The sequence below is a fragment of the Lithobates pipiens genome, unplaced genomic scaffold (genome assembly GCF_037356315.1).
Source record: "Lithobates pipiens isolate NorthernLeopardFrog02 unplaced genomic scaffold, aLitPip1_a1.2 Scaffold_8, whole genome shotgun sequence".
Classification (NCBI taxonomy): Eukaryota; Metazoa; Chordata; class Amphibia; order Anura; family Ranidae; genus Lithobates; species Lithobates pipiens.
In genome coordinates this window covers 277,807,300-277,824,655 of record NW_027507903.1, presented here as the reverse complement: position 1 = coordinate 277,824,655, position 17,356 = coordinate 277,807,300, and the positions used below count along the sequence as shown (strand labels likewise).

Below are 17,356 nucleotides of genomic sequence, written 5' to 3'. Positions count from 1 at the left end.
GGTAACACATAAATTGCTAATCAGCCAATCACATGGCAGCAACTCAATGCATTTAGGCATCTAGACGTGGTGAAGACAACTTGCTGAAGTTCAAACCGAGCATCAGAATGGGAAAGAGAGGAGATTTAAATGACATTGAAGGTGGCATGGTTGTTGGTGCTGGACGGGCTGGTTTGAGTATTTCAAAAACTGCTGATATCCTGGGATTTTAACACATAGCCATCATTAGAGTTTACAGAGAATGGTCCGAAAAAGAGAAACTATCCAGTGAGCGGCAGTTGTGTGGATGAAAGTGCGTTGTTGATGTCAGAGGTCATAGGAGAATGAACAGACTGGTTTGAGATAATAGAAAGGCAACAGTGACTCAAATAACCACTTGTTACAACCAAGGTATGCAGAATACCATCTCTGAATGCACAACACATTGAACCTTGAAGCGGATGGGCTACACCAGGTGCCACTAAGAACAGAAAACTGAGGCTACGATTTGCACAGGCTCAACAAAAGTGAACAATAGAAGATTGGAAAAACGTTGCCTGGTCTATTAAGTCTCGATTTCAGCGGCAACATTCAGATGGTAGGGTCAGAATTTGGTGTAAACATGAAATCATGGATCCATTCTGTCTTGTATCAATGGTTCAGGCTGGTGGTGGTGGTGCAAAGGTGTAGGGATTTTTTTTCTTGGCACACTTTGGGCCCCTTAGTAACAAAGTGAGCATTGTTTAAATGCCACGACCTACCTGAGTATTGTTGTTAACCAAGTCAATCCCTTTATTACTACAGTGTACCCATCTTCTGATGGCTACTTCCAGCAGAATAATGCACCATGTCACAAAGCTCAAATCATCTCACCACTGGTTTCTTGAACATGTACTCCAATGGTCTCCACATTCACCATATCTCAATCCAATAGAGCACCTTTGAGATGTGGTAGAACGGGAGATTCACATCATGGATGTTCAACCAGAAAATCTGCAGCAACTGCGTGATTCTATCATGTTAATATGGACCAAAATGTTTGAGGAATGTTTTCCAACACCTTGTTGAGTCTATGCCACATTAAGGGAGTTCGGAAGGCAAACCTGGCACTAGCAAAGTGTACCTAATAAAGTGTCCAGTAAGTATATACTGTATATATATGTATATACAGAGAGAGAGAGACCGTGTATATGACATTTAAAATGTTAATGTAGTTTTGAAAACCTCTGCAGCCCCAACCCTCCATCACCATGACCTCTTCAACATAGCAGGTCATTAAACCTAGCTGAGAAAACTCACTAACTGTCTTGCCCATGGCCAGGCAATGTTTACAGCCTCTGGCATAGTTAAAGTGTGTACCCTGCACCCAAGCCTCCTATCCTTACATATCATGGTTTATGGTATAGATGATATACAGTGAACTTCAGGCTACATTCAACAAATGTTATATATGGCCATCCTGGTCAGATTTGCGTACCCTCCAGGGATTACATGCCAACACTATAAAAGTAGGATAGAAAATATTAATATAGCTTCGACCTTATGACCTAAAATTTTCTCAGTTCCAGAGACATCGCTGGATCTTCATTTTGTGATGAGTAGAAAGTTAGACTTTTTGCTTCCTTCACTGATATTACCTAAGCTTTCAACGGTTATCAACATAATATACAACCTTTAGTTTGGACAAAGGAATTACCCAGCAGCAGTAATTAAAAATGGTTGCTATTTAATTACCAGTGGTTTGTTTTTACATCAGTAATATAAAATATATGTCATCTGGGCAGACATCCAGTAGCAGCTTTTGTTTTGTGCTAGACAGCCGTGTGCTATTCACTGGTCTGAGTTTCCTTTTATCAATGTCTTATGAGCTTCTTTTCAGTTAAGTTTATTGCAGAGAAGGCCAGACTAGGCTGAACCTATAAATAATCTTTATGGCTGCTTGTTTAATCTGTTTTCTTACAATTTCTACATTTAAAGAAGACCCCTGAGCAATCTAAACAGGCCATGTAATGTGCAATTTCAGATAAACAACCCGTTGCATTAAAAAAAAAAAAAAAAACACCTGCCATTTATGATATTTTCCTGGCTGTAACAGTCATACGCATTTAGAAAAAAAACACTCTTTCTTGGCATGTCAATGGTAGGGGAGGACACAGAAAGCGCGTCTTGTGCTAAATCTCTTTAATCTTAAAGGGTCACTGTCATGAAACAATTCACTTGTGTCACTAGGCTTTAATGCTGTAACGTGTGTTCTACAAATGAATCATAGAATGGCTCCTTCAGTGAAAGCTTGGATACAGAATAGTTTTATCTTGTAACAGAAACCCTTTAAAACTTGCTGCAATACAAGATGCATAATATTCACATAAAGAGTATGTAAAGGTGAAACAGTTTTTCTAGTTTTGGATGGAGTGAGGAAAGGTCAAGTTTATTGGTGTTTATTGTCATCAGGATAGAAAGTGATGGAAAATTGAAAATGTTGGTGTTGTCACTTGACCAGGAGGTGAAAGTAACTCTTCTAATGAAACACTATTTCAGCTAACAAATATCTAAAATGGGATTTCTGTTTTTTAACACCCATGATGTACATTGTCAATGGCTCACTACTCACTAGCATTCAGGAAAATGTTACCTTTGCTTCCTAGTGTATCACAACAAAAATAACTTCATGCAATGTTGTATTTTCCTCTCCTGTCCCTTTAGGGAGATTTCCCTTTACCTCCTGTCCTGCAGATAGCAGCAGGAAATGAGAGGAAATTTCTTCAAAGAGATAATTTCACTCTAATGCCGCGTACACACGACCGGACTTTTCAACAGCAAAGGTCCAACGGAACGAATCCGTCGGACAATTTGATCGTGTGTGGGCTCCATTGGACCTTTGCTGTCCAAAAATCTGACAGACTTTAGAAATAGAACATGTTTCAAATTTCTCCGCCGGATCCAGTTCCTATGGAGAGATCCGCTCGTCTGTATGCTAGTACGACGGATGAAAACCAACGCTAGGTCAGCTATTGGCTATTGGCTATGAATTTCCTTATTCTAGTCCGGTCATACGTCATCAAGTTAGAATCCGTCGGACTTTGGTGTGAGTGTTTGTGGCCAATTCCGTTCATTCCGAAAGTCCATCAGAACTATGCCGAAAACTATGCCTTCGGACCTAGTCTGCCGGAAAGTCCAGTCGTGTGTACGCGGCATAAGGCTAGGTTCACACTTTTTCAGGTGGCTGCGGGAATGGGAATAACACCTGTTCCCACACCCGCAACCACCCGCAGCCAAAACATGCTGCTCATAAAAACTCACAGGGCTGTCATTCATTCTAAATGGCATCCTCGTGCATCTAAAAACACAGCACGTTTGGGGGTGTAGGCACTGCTAGGAAATCCCATGGATTAAAAGCACCAATGAGATTTCCCTGCTGCTGCATTTTAAGAAAGGTGCAGGAACCTTTCTCCTGCATGAAACGCAGGCACATCTGCCCATTCAAATGAACAGCTATGCCCGCACAAACCCAGCTTGCAGTCAACAGAACAAATGTCTCCATTGGGATATTTCCCCTCATTTATTGTTCTGGTAACTATTCTAAAATGTGAGTTGTTTTCCATTCCTTTATGTATATGCATAAAAAATTTGGCAACACATACAGTGTAACTTTCCTTCCTAAGGCTTGATTCACACCTATGCATTTTTAGTGCTTTTTGCATTTTGCTGATTTGCACTACAGTCCATTTACCTTAGTTTCCAATGGAAAACGTTCTGTAGTGCAAATCTGCAAAATGCAAAAAGCACTAAAAATGCATAGGTGTGAATCCAGCCTAAATCCAGTGGAACTATGTTCTCTGGGATTTATCCCTGATTACTAAACAATGAACATATTCCTAGTGCCAGCCAAAATAACAGTGTTAGCTCCTCATTGTTATCCTGGAGCAGAGTTCCCCAACAGCATTTACTGTGTGAACTGAGAGAGAACTGTGAGAATGAAAGATATGCAACAACATGCACGTCTCTATGATACAAAGGTCACACTTTTAACTGGCATGTGTTTTGTGGTATGACATCCTAAAGCTGTCTATTAATGGCACTGATTCATGTTTTCTTCAGGACGAGTGTTGACTCTCCAAGCGAGTTCTCCATCTGAATCATCTATTAACCTGTCTGAGTTGTTGCCATGTTTGAATCTATACAAAACAGCTTTACAAGCGTGTAGAGGGGCATCATTTCGAGAATATGACTTGGAAGCAGAATTGCTTTTCCTAAAAGGTATACATCTTGGCATTTTAAGTGGGAATACAAACTAAATACTGCAACACCTAACTTGTATTTATCATTCACTTTAGAACAAGCCGACAGAATAATATAAATGTTGTTACTAACTTTTTCATTAAATTGTGTTAGGGATAAGTAAGGCCTCATGTATACGTTTTTTTGCTTCTCATTTGTTTTCTTCCTCAACGTGAATTCAAAAACTCATCAGAAGAATCTCAGTGCAACTCAGAGGCAGTTAAAAGCAATATCTTGACCAACTGAAAACAAGTCAAAGCAACCAAAAGCATAGTGTACTTGGCACACTTCTGAGTCTGACAACTGTGTATATGATCTTTGAGAATCATTGTGCCATATTCTAATTCTAATACTCTTTACCATGTTTATTATGTTAAATGTGTTCCACCTATATAGCATTATTTCCTTATGATGGTAGGTCATATTCTATATCAAAGTGGCTTAAAGTAGGCAAAACTTATTTTTCATTGTGGATAAAGCAAGTGAGGGTTATAACCCCTGTCATATTTCTTTTCACCATCTGGTTTTGTCAGGTACCCACTCCCACTTTAGAGTAAGATCGCCATTGGAGATCTACAACATTTCCGGCCCCTCCTTCTTCCCCCTGCTGCCTTCTGGGAAACGCAAAGGTCCCAGAAGACGGTGGAACCATTCAGAAAGTGCAGCAGTAGTACATTGGCCGTGAGGCCTGAAGGCTTCACTACCAGTTTCCCCTACTTACAATGCCGGTGCATGCACCCGAGCCGATTGATGAATTGGCTCAGGTGCTGACATGGCGGACTCCCTGGACAGCTAAGTGTTCTTATATTAAAAGTCAGCAGCTACAGTATTTGTAGCTTCTGCCTTTTTTTTTTTTTTTTACAGACTGGAGCTCATGTTTAAGCAGCACTGTCACCTATTTCCTAGCAATAGTCAGATTAAGGGGTAAACACTACTTTATTAAAATGGAAGAAAGGTAAGAAGGTTTTGCCAACATCAGCCAGTTGTTAGTGTAGCACTGACCCCCGAAAGAGCTGCTGATTTGAATTGGGCCTGCACTCTACTGAGAAACCCCCCTTCTGAATGACTCTGTCCCCTTGGCACAGCTGTGGTGCAATAATAATACAGTACAGTGTAAACAATATAATGTACCTGTGTCTATCCCTCAGGATCCTCTGGCACTACCTGGTGGGGAAAGACAGTAAACCACACACTTGTACTCTTAAACAGGAATGCTTTTACTGAAAATATAGCAAATGGGTGGTTACAGGGTTTGCACTGTCATTCCAACGTAGAACGTCAGCACAACGTAAGTCAACAGGCGAATACAATAAACAACATGCAAGTATGTTACTATATAAACCTGGGAGCTCCCCTTATTTAAAGTCTACATGAGGCCTCACTTAATGTATTTCCTCCTTTATCTTCTTTCTTCGCTAGATTAAATAGTTCCTCAGATAATTGTAATACAAAGGGGTAAGTAGAGAAAGTTAACTTAGAACACTCCAGGTATAACTCCAGAAACTAAGTGTCATTTGCTCAATTACGCTTCGGTGGAACAACAGGTTCCAGTGAGGCCTATTAGTAAGTCTAAGTACTTGTAATAGATTAAACAGTGGGCCGCAACCCGCTCACCAATTGGATCAGAGTTCTGAGTGATTGCTTGAGTCCTACAACTGCAGCTTGCTTCCGCTGACTAGGCCAGATGCTTTGTGTCACTCCACCGACTGGATCCCTCTCTCCGCTGCTCTAACAAGCGTTTCCGATCCCCGTCGATCTGATCACCAGCTCTTGGCTCCATCAAGTCACCCAGCAAACAGTCCAGTTTGCACTCCGCTGTGACTATCTACCGATGCGTCTGTGAACCTTACACACAGTTCCGCACAGGCAGGCAACGTGGATCCAAGAGACCAAATATGGCCGCTGCAGTCCCTTTTATACCCTACCCAGCATGCACTGCATATCAAAGTGTTCATGGGTAGGTCACACAGACTCCTAGATAGATGAGGTCAAATGACCAAAGTAAACACAGTCACTTCCTGTTATCTTTCCAACACCATGAAAAAGGAAAATAGCTAAAGTCCATTTCCAGTTTTGGTCACTAAATGGCATCCAATAGTAGCGAATAACATTGTCCATAGGTTTACATTGTACTTCACATTAATTGCATTGATACACAATTATATCCCTGCTACATTCGTTTGCATTTTAAACCCCTATGAATTAAATCTGCGCAAATCACTTTCAAGATGGCACCTTTTATTGTTTTGATAGCATACTAATATGTGCCTTTTCTAAAGCTAAACTAACTGAAACTTCTTTAATCAAATTTATTTAAAAAATTTCTTTCCTTTTCCATTCACTATGTTTGTATTACTTTTAATGTTGTTGGAATACAGTCTTTTTGACTTAACTTAATTTTAGGTAAGACCGAGCACCTGATGTTTCTCCTTGGAGACCATGAAAAATCCAGAGCCATCAAATCCTTTTCTGAGGCTATAAATGTGAGCAGTAATTATGATCATAACTTTAGGTAAGAAAAATACAGGTTTTTGTTAGGTTGAATGACACGTTTTGGGCTATGCTGATAAGTATATGCTTTCGTTGTGTAGCCAGAAATTATTTTCTCAGAATTATCAGGTCTGAAATTATTTTTGATAACAGTTTTCAGTGAATTTTATGAAATATATAATCACTACTAAGCTATTAGGAAATTGTTCATCTTCAGTGAATTGTTAACTGCAGATACTTGCAATCCTATATTGCAATATTTACAACTACTTATAACAATATGAATAGCATAACTTATTTTCTAGTCATTTTTAGTTACAACTTTGTATACAAACTTTAATGCTTTTTATTTATATCTCTCACAGCCTAATAAGAAAAGCTTATTTGGAAATAGCTCTAATATATATTCACATGTCCAATCTGGATACAAACAAAAATACTATAACTCTTCGAACCACAAAAGCACCAGAAACTCCAACATCAAAAGGAAAGGTAATTCTTGTATATAATATATATGTTATCATTATTAGTTGTGGTTATAGTATTTTACTTTAAGATCTCTGCTGTGAATTATTTGGCTAGAATAAACTTAGAGTTAGGAATGTTCTTTACTGGCAGGATATACGCTATCGTTAAATAATGCTGATATATAGAGATAAAATAATACTCTGTTATGGGTTTAATCAGTAAAATGTTGGATGGATTCTTTATGATTACTGATTCTACTAGCTATCAAAATGGTTTTTCAAAACCCTTAAAACTGAATTCCTTGCAAACCGCTAAATCAGTGTTTCTTAATTCCAGTCCTCAAGTCGCCCCAACGGGTGAGGTTTTCAGGATTTCCCTCAGGTGAAACCGCTGTGGTAATTACTAAGGCAGTGAAACTGATCAGATCATCAGCAAAATAATAGGTAGCCTGAAAACATGACCTGTTGGGGCATCTTGAGGATTGGAGTTGAGAAGCACTGTGCTAAATACATGGTTGAAATACACAGTACATATTGTATGTATGTTAAATCTTTTTTTTTTGCCAGCTACAATATATGTATTTCTGTTGATCCAGTGCTGAGATTTACAGTCTTTCCAGCTTTCCAGTAGCACAACAAGGCTGTTGACCTGACTTTTTTTCTGCTAAAGTTAGTAATACTGATAGCTTACCTACCTGACTGAACAGCAGATGCAGCAGATTGAGGTCCTCTTTCTCCTCCTGTCAGTGTGTTTCATTTCACTATATTTGAATGCAGCACACCTGATCTGTACTATATTAAAGCCAAACCTTTTTTTCTAAGATTGGGATAGAGCATTAAAGGGTTAACACTCCCCATCATTTTTTTTTTTTTTACTGTCTAAGTTCCACTGGGGAGACTTTTTCATCACTTCTGTCCAGAGAAGCAACATGAAGTGTTCACCTCTTAGAGCAGTGTACTCTAGCATCTTCCCATATACTGATGCCGCATGAAGTAGCTGTATCTCACATTAGCTCCCATAGCATGACCCTCAAATCACCCTGAAAAACCTGCCTGACCCCCCACTGCTGCTCGCAGCCCCCCGGGTGAATCTCGGATTGCCCATGGATCATTTTGTGGAGAAAACCGGGCCCATGATCGCAGACGGCCCTGACAGCCCAGCTGCAAATCAAGGCCCCGGTCTCAGCCTTGTCGACCACGAGGCAGACACGCCAGACATGGATGTCAGCAGCTGCTCAGCTTCTCCCTTCTCACCACATGCCTCCCCCTCCTTGCACCAAGGAGACAACAATACAGAGCGCATAGCTCAGGCAGTGGCAGCACTATTGACCCCCCGTGATAGCTGCCTTAGGAGAGAAGGCAGTGAATGCAGGGATGAAGCAAATCAAAAAACAACTGGGGGAACACACAGCCAGGCTGAATGAGGCTGAACATTGCCTCTCCAATGTGGAAAAAGATTTATATCAAGCACAAGCAGGCACAGAACAAAACAAACCCATATATACTTCAAAAACTGTACAATTTGGAAAATAGATCCAGAAGGAGCAATCTACGCTTTGTAGGCATCCCAGAATTCCTCCAAGCATCAGCCCTCACTGAATTTTGCAACAGACGAATCTTTAGGCCTTCCTGGTCCCTGCACAGTAGAACTGGCCCACCACATGGGAGCTTTCTTATCCGAATGCAAGACTCCTTTCCCAATAATCGCTAAATACCTAACTGGAACAAAGCCTCCATCTTGCAAAAATTCAGGCAGTCTAGATCCCTTCAAATAGATGGAATACAGGTCCTGATTTTTGTGGACTACTCCATCAAAGTCTCCAAAAAAAGGAAAGCTTTGCAATACATCTGCATGGAACTCTACCAGCGACAAGTGAAATTCACTTTGGCTTTCCCTGCAACTCTCCCTCTCGAGGCCAGCTCTCCTTCCAAGATCCTTCTGAAGCGGAGGTCTTCCTGCATACACTTCATACAGAATCACACTCAAACTCCTCATCCAGGGCTGTCCCAAATAATCACACTCTGGTCCAAAGGAGCCCACAGAAGGTTTCTCCAAAATGACTCAGATATTCTGGACCTGACCATCGATCAACTCCTCGTTGATCCGGTAACCGCAAAAACCCACTCCGTCCAATAATTGGTGCTTGCATGCTCTATTGTAGGTTTTCCCAGGTTGGTCTTCACCTCAATTAACGTTCTCCTCTGATATAGCCGTCAACAAACTGACAGGCCTTAATACTATGTTTATTATTGTTATCTTTAACCATACTAACAAACGATCTACTAACGGCCAAAACCAATCGACATTATTCTGTACTCCTCCTCCTGGACCTCTCTGCTGCCTTTGATACAGTTGACCACCCCCTCCTTCTCAAAAAACTCCACACCTTTGGTCTCTGTGACCGTACTCTACAATGGTTCTCTTCCTACTTATCCAACCGCACCTTTAGCGTTTCTTACAACTCTACTTCCTCCTCTCCTCTTCCTTTCTCTGTTGGGGTCCCACAAGGTTCTGTCCTTGGACCACTCCTATTTTCAATCTATACCTCCTCTCTGGGTCAACTGATAGCCTCCCATGGCTTCCAATACCACCTCTATGCTGACGACACCCAAATCTATCTCTCTACCCCTCAGCTCACTCCCTCTGTCTCCTCACGTATCACTAATTTACTATCAGAAATATCAGTCTGGATGTCACACCACTTCCTCAAAATCAATCTATCCAAAACCGAACTTATAATTTTTCCTCCCCCATATGCCCCTTCCCCTGATCTCACTGTCAAAATTGATGGCACAACCATAAGCCCATCCCCTCATGCCAAGATTCTAGGTGTAGTCTTGGACTCTGAACTCTCCTTCAAGCAACACATCCTATCACTGTCCAAATCTTGCCGCCTCAACCTCCGCAACATCTCCAAAATACGCCCCTTTCTAACCAATGAGACAACAAAGCTCTTAATTCACTCGCTGGTCATCTCTCGCCTTGACTACTGCAACTCCCTCCTCACTGGCTTACCTCTACATAGTCTAGCACCTCTTCAATCCATTATGAATGCCGCTGCCAGACTCATCCACCTTACCAATCGCTCGGTGTCTGCTACCCCTCTCTGTCAATCCCTCCACTGGCTCCCGCTCAGCCAAAGAATTAAATTCAAAATACTAACAATTACATACAAAGCCATCCACAACTCTGCCCCCAGCTACATCACTGGCTTAGTCTCTAAATACCAACCTACTCGTCCTCTTCGTTCCTCTCAAGACCTCCTGCTCTCTAGCTCCCTCATCACCTCCTCCCATACTCGCCTCCAGGACTTTTCCAAAGCCTCCCCAATCCTATGGAATGCCCTACCCCAATCTGTCCGCTTATCTCCTACTTTATTAGCTTTTAGACGATCCCTGAAAACACTTCTCTTCAGAGAAGCCTACCCTACCCCCACCTAACTGTATTTTCATTTTCTCCATCAGCTCATCCCCCCACAGTTAAAACCTTTTGTTTCAACTTGACCCTCCCTTCTAGATTGTAAGCTCTAACGAGCAGGGCCCTCTGATCCCTCCTGTATCGATTCGTATTGTAAGTGTACTGTCTGCCCTCATATTGTAAAGCGCTGCGCAAACTGTTGGCGCTATATAAATCCTGAATAATAATAATAATAATAATACTATGTTTCCACTGCATGAAATGACCCCTATGGCCTTACTGCATACAGCTACCTCTCTCCCTCATACACAACCCGAGATTGCTGCAAAAGATACCATTTACTTTTTTTTTCTGCATCATTCGGGTCAGTACTGGGAGCTGGCCTATACAGTGAACCCATGCGGAAAAAAGCAAAGTCCATTCATTGTTTTTTAACATGTATATTTCATGCTTTTTCCCCTATAAACCCTCTCCCATTTCTCTCACTTCTATCCTACACTACCCGTCACACAGCAGACACTCAAGCACCAGTAAACTCTCTTTTGAGAATTGCATCATTCTACATTAATATAACAGTTCCTCCCTCCAGGTCAGAACCCGATACAAACTTAACACCAGTCCAAATCCCCCCAAAAATTCTCCCCTCCATGAAAATCACCTCTTGGGATGTAAAAGGGCTTAGGTCCCCCAACAAGAGTCTTAAAATCATTTGCCATCTTAAGAGACTTAAAACTGACATTGCCCTACCTCTGGGTACATACTGTCCTGGGTTCCAACGCAGCTGGACGCAAAGCAGGGGTTCTCATCTTGATACACACAAACCTCCCCTGTGAAGTCATGTCTGTAACCCCTGACGCGTAGGAAACAAAGACCTTGTGATATCCAATATCTACGCCCCTAATAGCCCTGGCAAACAGTTCTTTAGCGAGATCACAACTAGATTAATAAACACCCCGCATGTCCCACATATAGTTGGAGGTGACTTCAACACCACACTACACCCGACGGATGACAGATCTACACCCAAATGCCTCCGCAAACTCCCCAAAACCTATGACTTAGTGCAGTTCACATCCACAAAGGATTCTCTCCATTTCCACGATATCTAGCGACTCTTACACCCAGCAGACAGGGAATTCACTTTCTACTCTAACCCACATAACGTCTTCACCGGAATCGATTACCTCTTCTGCACTGACAGTCTTGTCCCAATGATCTTTGGAGCAGACATCCATGACATAGCCATATCAGATCATGCCCCTATATCAGCAACTCTTGACAACCCTGAACCTACATCCTAACCCCAGAATATGGCGCTTCCCATCCTATCTTCACAACAACTCTGATTTCCAATCATACATGGAGGAAGCGTGGAAAGATTTTTCTACAGCTAACTCACCATACGCTGACAACCCAAACCTTTTTTGGGAAGATGGCAAGGCCTTCCTTAGAGTCACTTCTTACAAAAAACACATTCTAGCAAATTACAAGATGGCTAGCTCCAGACTCCGACTGGCACAACGATCTCTATATACCCTAGACTCCCCCGAAAACAGAGCTAAATGGCAAGCAGCAAAAAGAGCTTTTGACAGCTGGGCAGACACGCTAGAACTGACAAAAAGGGCCCATTTAGACGCTACTCTCCACAGATTTGGCAACAAGCAGGTAAATTGCTGGCAAGGCTATGCAAAGGCCCCTTCCACTCTACCCATATCACCTCCTTGCAAGACGCCTCCAGGCATCATTAAAACCTTGCAACAGGAGATCAATAAAGTCATGCTACAATATTACTTGTCACTGTATGCTACTGACCCAATAGACAAAAAAGTCCCACAATCTTTTCTCGATAAAATATCTTTACCAGCGGTCACTCCTTCCAAACTTGAAGCCTTAAATGCACCCATTTTCTTATCCGAAATATCTACAACCATTCAAAATCTAGCGCCCTCTAAAGCAGTGGGCCCTGAAGGGTTTACAGGGAAATTCTATAAAACCCATCCTCCTCAGTGTCTACAGAGACATATGGTCATGCAGCTGTATGGTGAACCAGGCCATCATCAAATTACTTTTGAGGAAAGGAAAAGACCCCCTTTAACCGGGCTATGTACACTTCTCCCGCAGTCAGACTTGTGGTGGCCGGCCTACTCTCTCTCTGGAATTCTGACAAATTCTGCCTCTACAAGGGCACGAGACAAGGCTGCCCCCTCTCCCCACTGCTATTCAACCTAGCATTAGAACCCTTTTCTAGATACCTAACCTAAAAGGCCCCACTACATGGGATCAACATTGGCAAATATGAAATACGCACCTCCCTCTTTACCCATGATGTTCTCATCTTCTCAGCGAACCCCTCCTCTGATATGTCCACTATTAAAACAATATTTGATCAATTTAAACTTTGCTCGGGTCTCTGCATTAACTATAATAAAAGTGAAATCTTCCCCATAGGCACCCTCTTAAACCCCCTGGGCCTCACATTTGCCTTTCACAGTAGCCAAATCACACATAACCTACCTAGGCATCAAAATAGGGAAGCTACCATCTTCTATATATCACCTCAATCACCCCCCTCTGGTCACAAAGATATCCCAAGAGTTGGATAACTGATGGATCTGCCTCTCACTCCTGAGAAGATCCCATCTAGTGAAAATGGTCAGTTTTGCACGCCTGTTGTACCCACTACAAATGATCCCATTGCTCCTGAAACATAAGGATATTAAAATGTTAAATCTTAAAGCTCTAAATTCCTCTGGCAAAACAAACGACCATGCATTGCTTTTGCAAAGTGATATCTTTCCAGGAACGAAGGGGGTATTATTCTTCATGACGTCTGAACATACAACTTAGCATGTCTTCTTCGGATAAGGCTAGATTGGATATTAAAATCCTCCCGCTATTCAAACTACCCCATTTAATCACTAATGGCCCATAGAATCAACACTTTCTCAAGAGGAACTCGAAAACTTTGAAACTTCATTCTCATACAATGGGGCTATCCCTACACCTCCTGGGATAGAGGACACCTCTGACAACTATCTCACAAATGGAGGGACTTGAAACCCCCCACACCAATAAAACATGATCACCCTTCTTCCTCACCGGTATCCCAATCATCGGCACCCCAATCGAGAGCAACCAACTCATGACTTCAGTCACAGTCCTAGTGTCTTTCTACGGTACAGTGGTGTCTCCCTCCTCCAGTCCCCTTCCCTCCTTATCTCTTCCCCTCTTCTCTTCCACCTTGTAGTTTTAGGGACCTTCCACAGATGATCCATCCAGTTATCTCTGCGCGAAAGTTCTTCTCATATGTGGTTCATTATCACTCTTGTACTACAATGTAAATTACGTCTAAGCTACATGGTTTAAAGAGGAATCAAACCCTGATAAGTGTTACTTCCTCTTTGTTTCCCTGCAAAGGTAAAGCATAATGGGCTACTATGACACTTACCTACAGGGGAAACCCACGATGTCCCTGTCTTCCTCGCTAGTAGCGAGCGTCCATTCTTCACCCCTCTTCCTTCTGGGGCCACGAACTCCAGCTCTGTAAATGGCTGGAGTCGCGTGACGTCGCATGATGTCACTCCCACGCATGCGTGCGGGAGCCGCCTTTAACAGCATGACACAAGCTAGAAACGGCACAGCGTGCCGAGAAGAAATCGCTGTGCGGCGATTTGTAAATATCTCCTAGACCGTGCAGGTCTGGGAGATATTTCAAGCACCTACAGGTAAGCCTTAATCTAAGCTTAGCTGTAGCCAAATGTTATATTAAAATGTATTATCATCTTTGCTATACCCTGTAATGTAATTTCCTTCAATAAATTCTATTGAAAAAAAAAGAAATCTTTCCATCTTTTATCCAAAACTAAAAGCAAAGACATAGACAGAAGCAGAACTTAACCACTTGATCTTCAGAGGATTTACCCCATTCATGACCAGGCTACTTTTTGCTATACGTCACTGCGTTTCTTTAACTGACAATTGCGCGGTCATGCAACACTGTACCCAAAAAAAAATTTATGTCATATTTTTTCCCACAAGCTTTATTTTGGTGGTATTTGATCACCACTACATTTTCTACTTTTTGTGCTATAAACAAAAAAATACAGACAATTAAAAAAAAAAAAAATGAAAAATATATTTTTTACTTTCTGCTATAAAACATATCCAATAAAAACATGTATGAAATAAAATGTCTTCATAAATGTAGGCCAATATGTATTCTGCTACATATTTTTGGTAAAAATCCCTATAAGCATATATTAATTGGATTACGCAAACATTCTAGCGTCTGTAAACTAAAGAATACATACTGGAATTTTTATTAATTTATTCATTTTTTATACTAGTTATAGCGGCAATCAGCGACTTATAGCAGGACTGCGATATTGCGGCAGACAATCGGACACTGACACTTTGCAGGAACTAGTGACTCTAATACAGTGCTCAGTGCTAAAAATATGCACTGTCACTTTACTAATGACACTGGCTGGGAAGAGGGCTAAACATCTAGGGCGATCAAAGTGTTGACTGTGTCCCTAGCCATTGTTTGTGTTTACTATGTGTGCTGCTTTTATTAAGGGAAGAGATGGAATTGAGTTCCTGCTTTGCAGGAACAGAGAATCCATCCCTTCCACCCTGTCTGCCTTGTTTACATAAGCAAAGCTCCATTCGGAGTCTTTGCCCAACGATTGGCGGGTGCCGGTGGACATCAAGTGCCTGACACCCACAGATTGGCTTTTTCTCTGAATAATCACAGCATAAGCGGTGCCCCCCACCCCCACAGGTGAAAGTGCAGAATCATGTATATGTGATCCGGCGCACAGCTGCCGCCCTGTAGCAGTAAAACTGCTATAGGGCGGTCGGAAAGTGGTTAATAATGGTTGTAATTCTTCCATAATCTATTCACAATTAAATCAAAGCATTTTAGCTATATAGTAGATACACTTTAAACTGTTTTCCAGCAACAGTCAAGTATAAATGTACCGTAAGTGCTACATTATAAAAACTGAAAGAGGGGGGAAAAAATCAAGATATTATTAACATTAGCACAATGACAGTGTCTATTTTTTAACCTGTACGGATTAAGCCTAGGAAAACTACTAAAATTTACCTAGGCTTAATTTCGATTTTGTTGATAATGTGAGTAAAGCTTCGGTGGTGTTTGTTAAGGTGGCAGAATATACTCTAAAACGATAAGAATTTCTTCAAAAATGGCGTGGCATTTCTCTACGTTTTTGGCTTATCATTTAATAATCCTAATCTGAACCTTTCAGGCAGCTAAAGTGCTGGCGAGAGACGGTGGTGAGAAAGTATTGAGCCCATTGGAATTCTACAGAATGCTGGCATGGATTGCAATACGAACCGCTACACAGGTGCTTCTTGTTTTTAGTAAAAAATGCTTTTGTGCAAATGTTATTATAAAGAAGGGTAATTATTAGCTTTTAAATAATATGATCTGGGAAATACTTAGAGAGGTGATTTTGTAACTTACATTCATGAATAAATGTAGTGTATGTTTCAAGTAGTTATCCCAATAGGAAATATTTGAAATGGTGATGTTCTTGCTGGGTGGTATTTTACAGCACACAACTGACGTGCTGTCCAGTAATCTTATAAATAAATACTGCCAATGTAAAACAGTAGGCTGAGAAGCAAAGTTATATAAATGTATCTTATTGTCTGTACAGCTGTGGGAACCTTTATATGCACAGCTGTTATTGTGAATCATCGTTTTTTTCGAATAATACATATAATGTCATCTAATTTTTATTTTATTTTTATTTTTTTGCAAAGCATCTACCACCCACTCAACATATTTGTATTTTTTCGGACTACTAATTATATTATATTATATTATATTATACCATATTTTACCATTTACCTATATATTTTTTCTACATATTTTTTTTTGTCACACTGTTTGTTAGTTTATACCTTTTTTACTCATTTTTGGGTCTTAAGGCGTTGGGAACTATGCATAAAAAAGACATATTGGTAGAGATATCCCTAGTTTGTTTTAAGCCTATGTTTTAATAAAGAAAGAATAAGCACAGGGGACATTAAAGAGGAGTTGCAGTCTCCTGTGAAAAAAATAAAAGTCAGCAGCTACAAAAACTAGGTTGCTGGCACTTACCTGTCCCATGATCCAGCGGTGTGCTCACCCCAGTAGGATTAACCCGCGGCCTTGGTTCTTGGCACCAGCATGTTTACTATGGGCACACGGCTGTGACAGCTTGAGATTCAGACCCGGGTGCCCACTGCGCATGAGTGAGCAGCAGCGCTGCGTATCGTGAATGGTGGCTGCAGTCTTGTGGGACCTGTAATGTGTTCCAGAAGACTGCATGGTGGGATGGAGGAAGGAGAACTTCCACACCGATCATCTGAGGGTTGAGGAACCTCTGCTCCTCAAAAGTGCCAATTCTTCAAGAGGAGCTGGGGACGAGTCCTTAAAGCAGAAATAAACCTTTTGGATGGAGCTCCACTTTAATTACTTACAGTGAGATGTGTCACTTGTACTACTTTGTGATTGTTTCGCACACATCTTCCTCCTAGTGTTGGGGGTTAATAGAACCAAGGGATCTGTCACTGTCACTCATTAAGAATGCTTGACTATGCCTGCCTTTGACACCCAGCTCCCTCATTCATAGAAGTAATATTATTATTATTATTATACAGGATTTATATAGCACCGACAGTTTACGCAGCGATTTACAACATTGGGGTA

The 17,356-nt window shown here is 41.3% G+C and overlaps 1 protein-coding gene across 2 annotated transcripts in view; it reads left to right on the top strand.

Annotated features, from left to right (window-relative positions):
- CFAP54 (cilia and flagella associated protein 54) overlaps positions 1-17,356 on the top strand; it is a 538,848-nt gene that overhangs the window by 445,456 nt on the left and 76,036 nt on the right. For both annotated transcript variants that reach the window (XM_077472059.1, XM_077472058.1), the window contains exons 58-61: positions 4,078-4,236; positions 6,661-6,769; positions 7,113-7,239; positions 15,906-16,004. In XM_077472059.1, the coding sequence (XP_077328185.1) occupies positions 4,078-4,236; positions 6,661-6,769; positions 7,113-7,239; positions 15,906-16,004 (494 nt within the window). The remainder of the gene's footprint in view (positions 1-4,077; positions 4,237-6,660; positions 6,770-7,112; positions 7,240-15,905; positions 16,005-17,356) is intronic.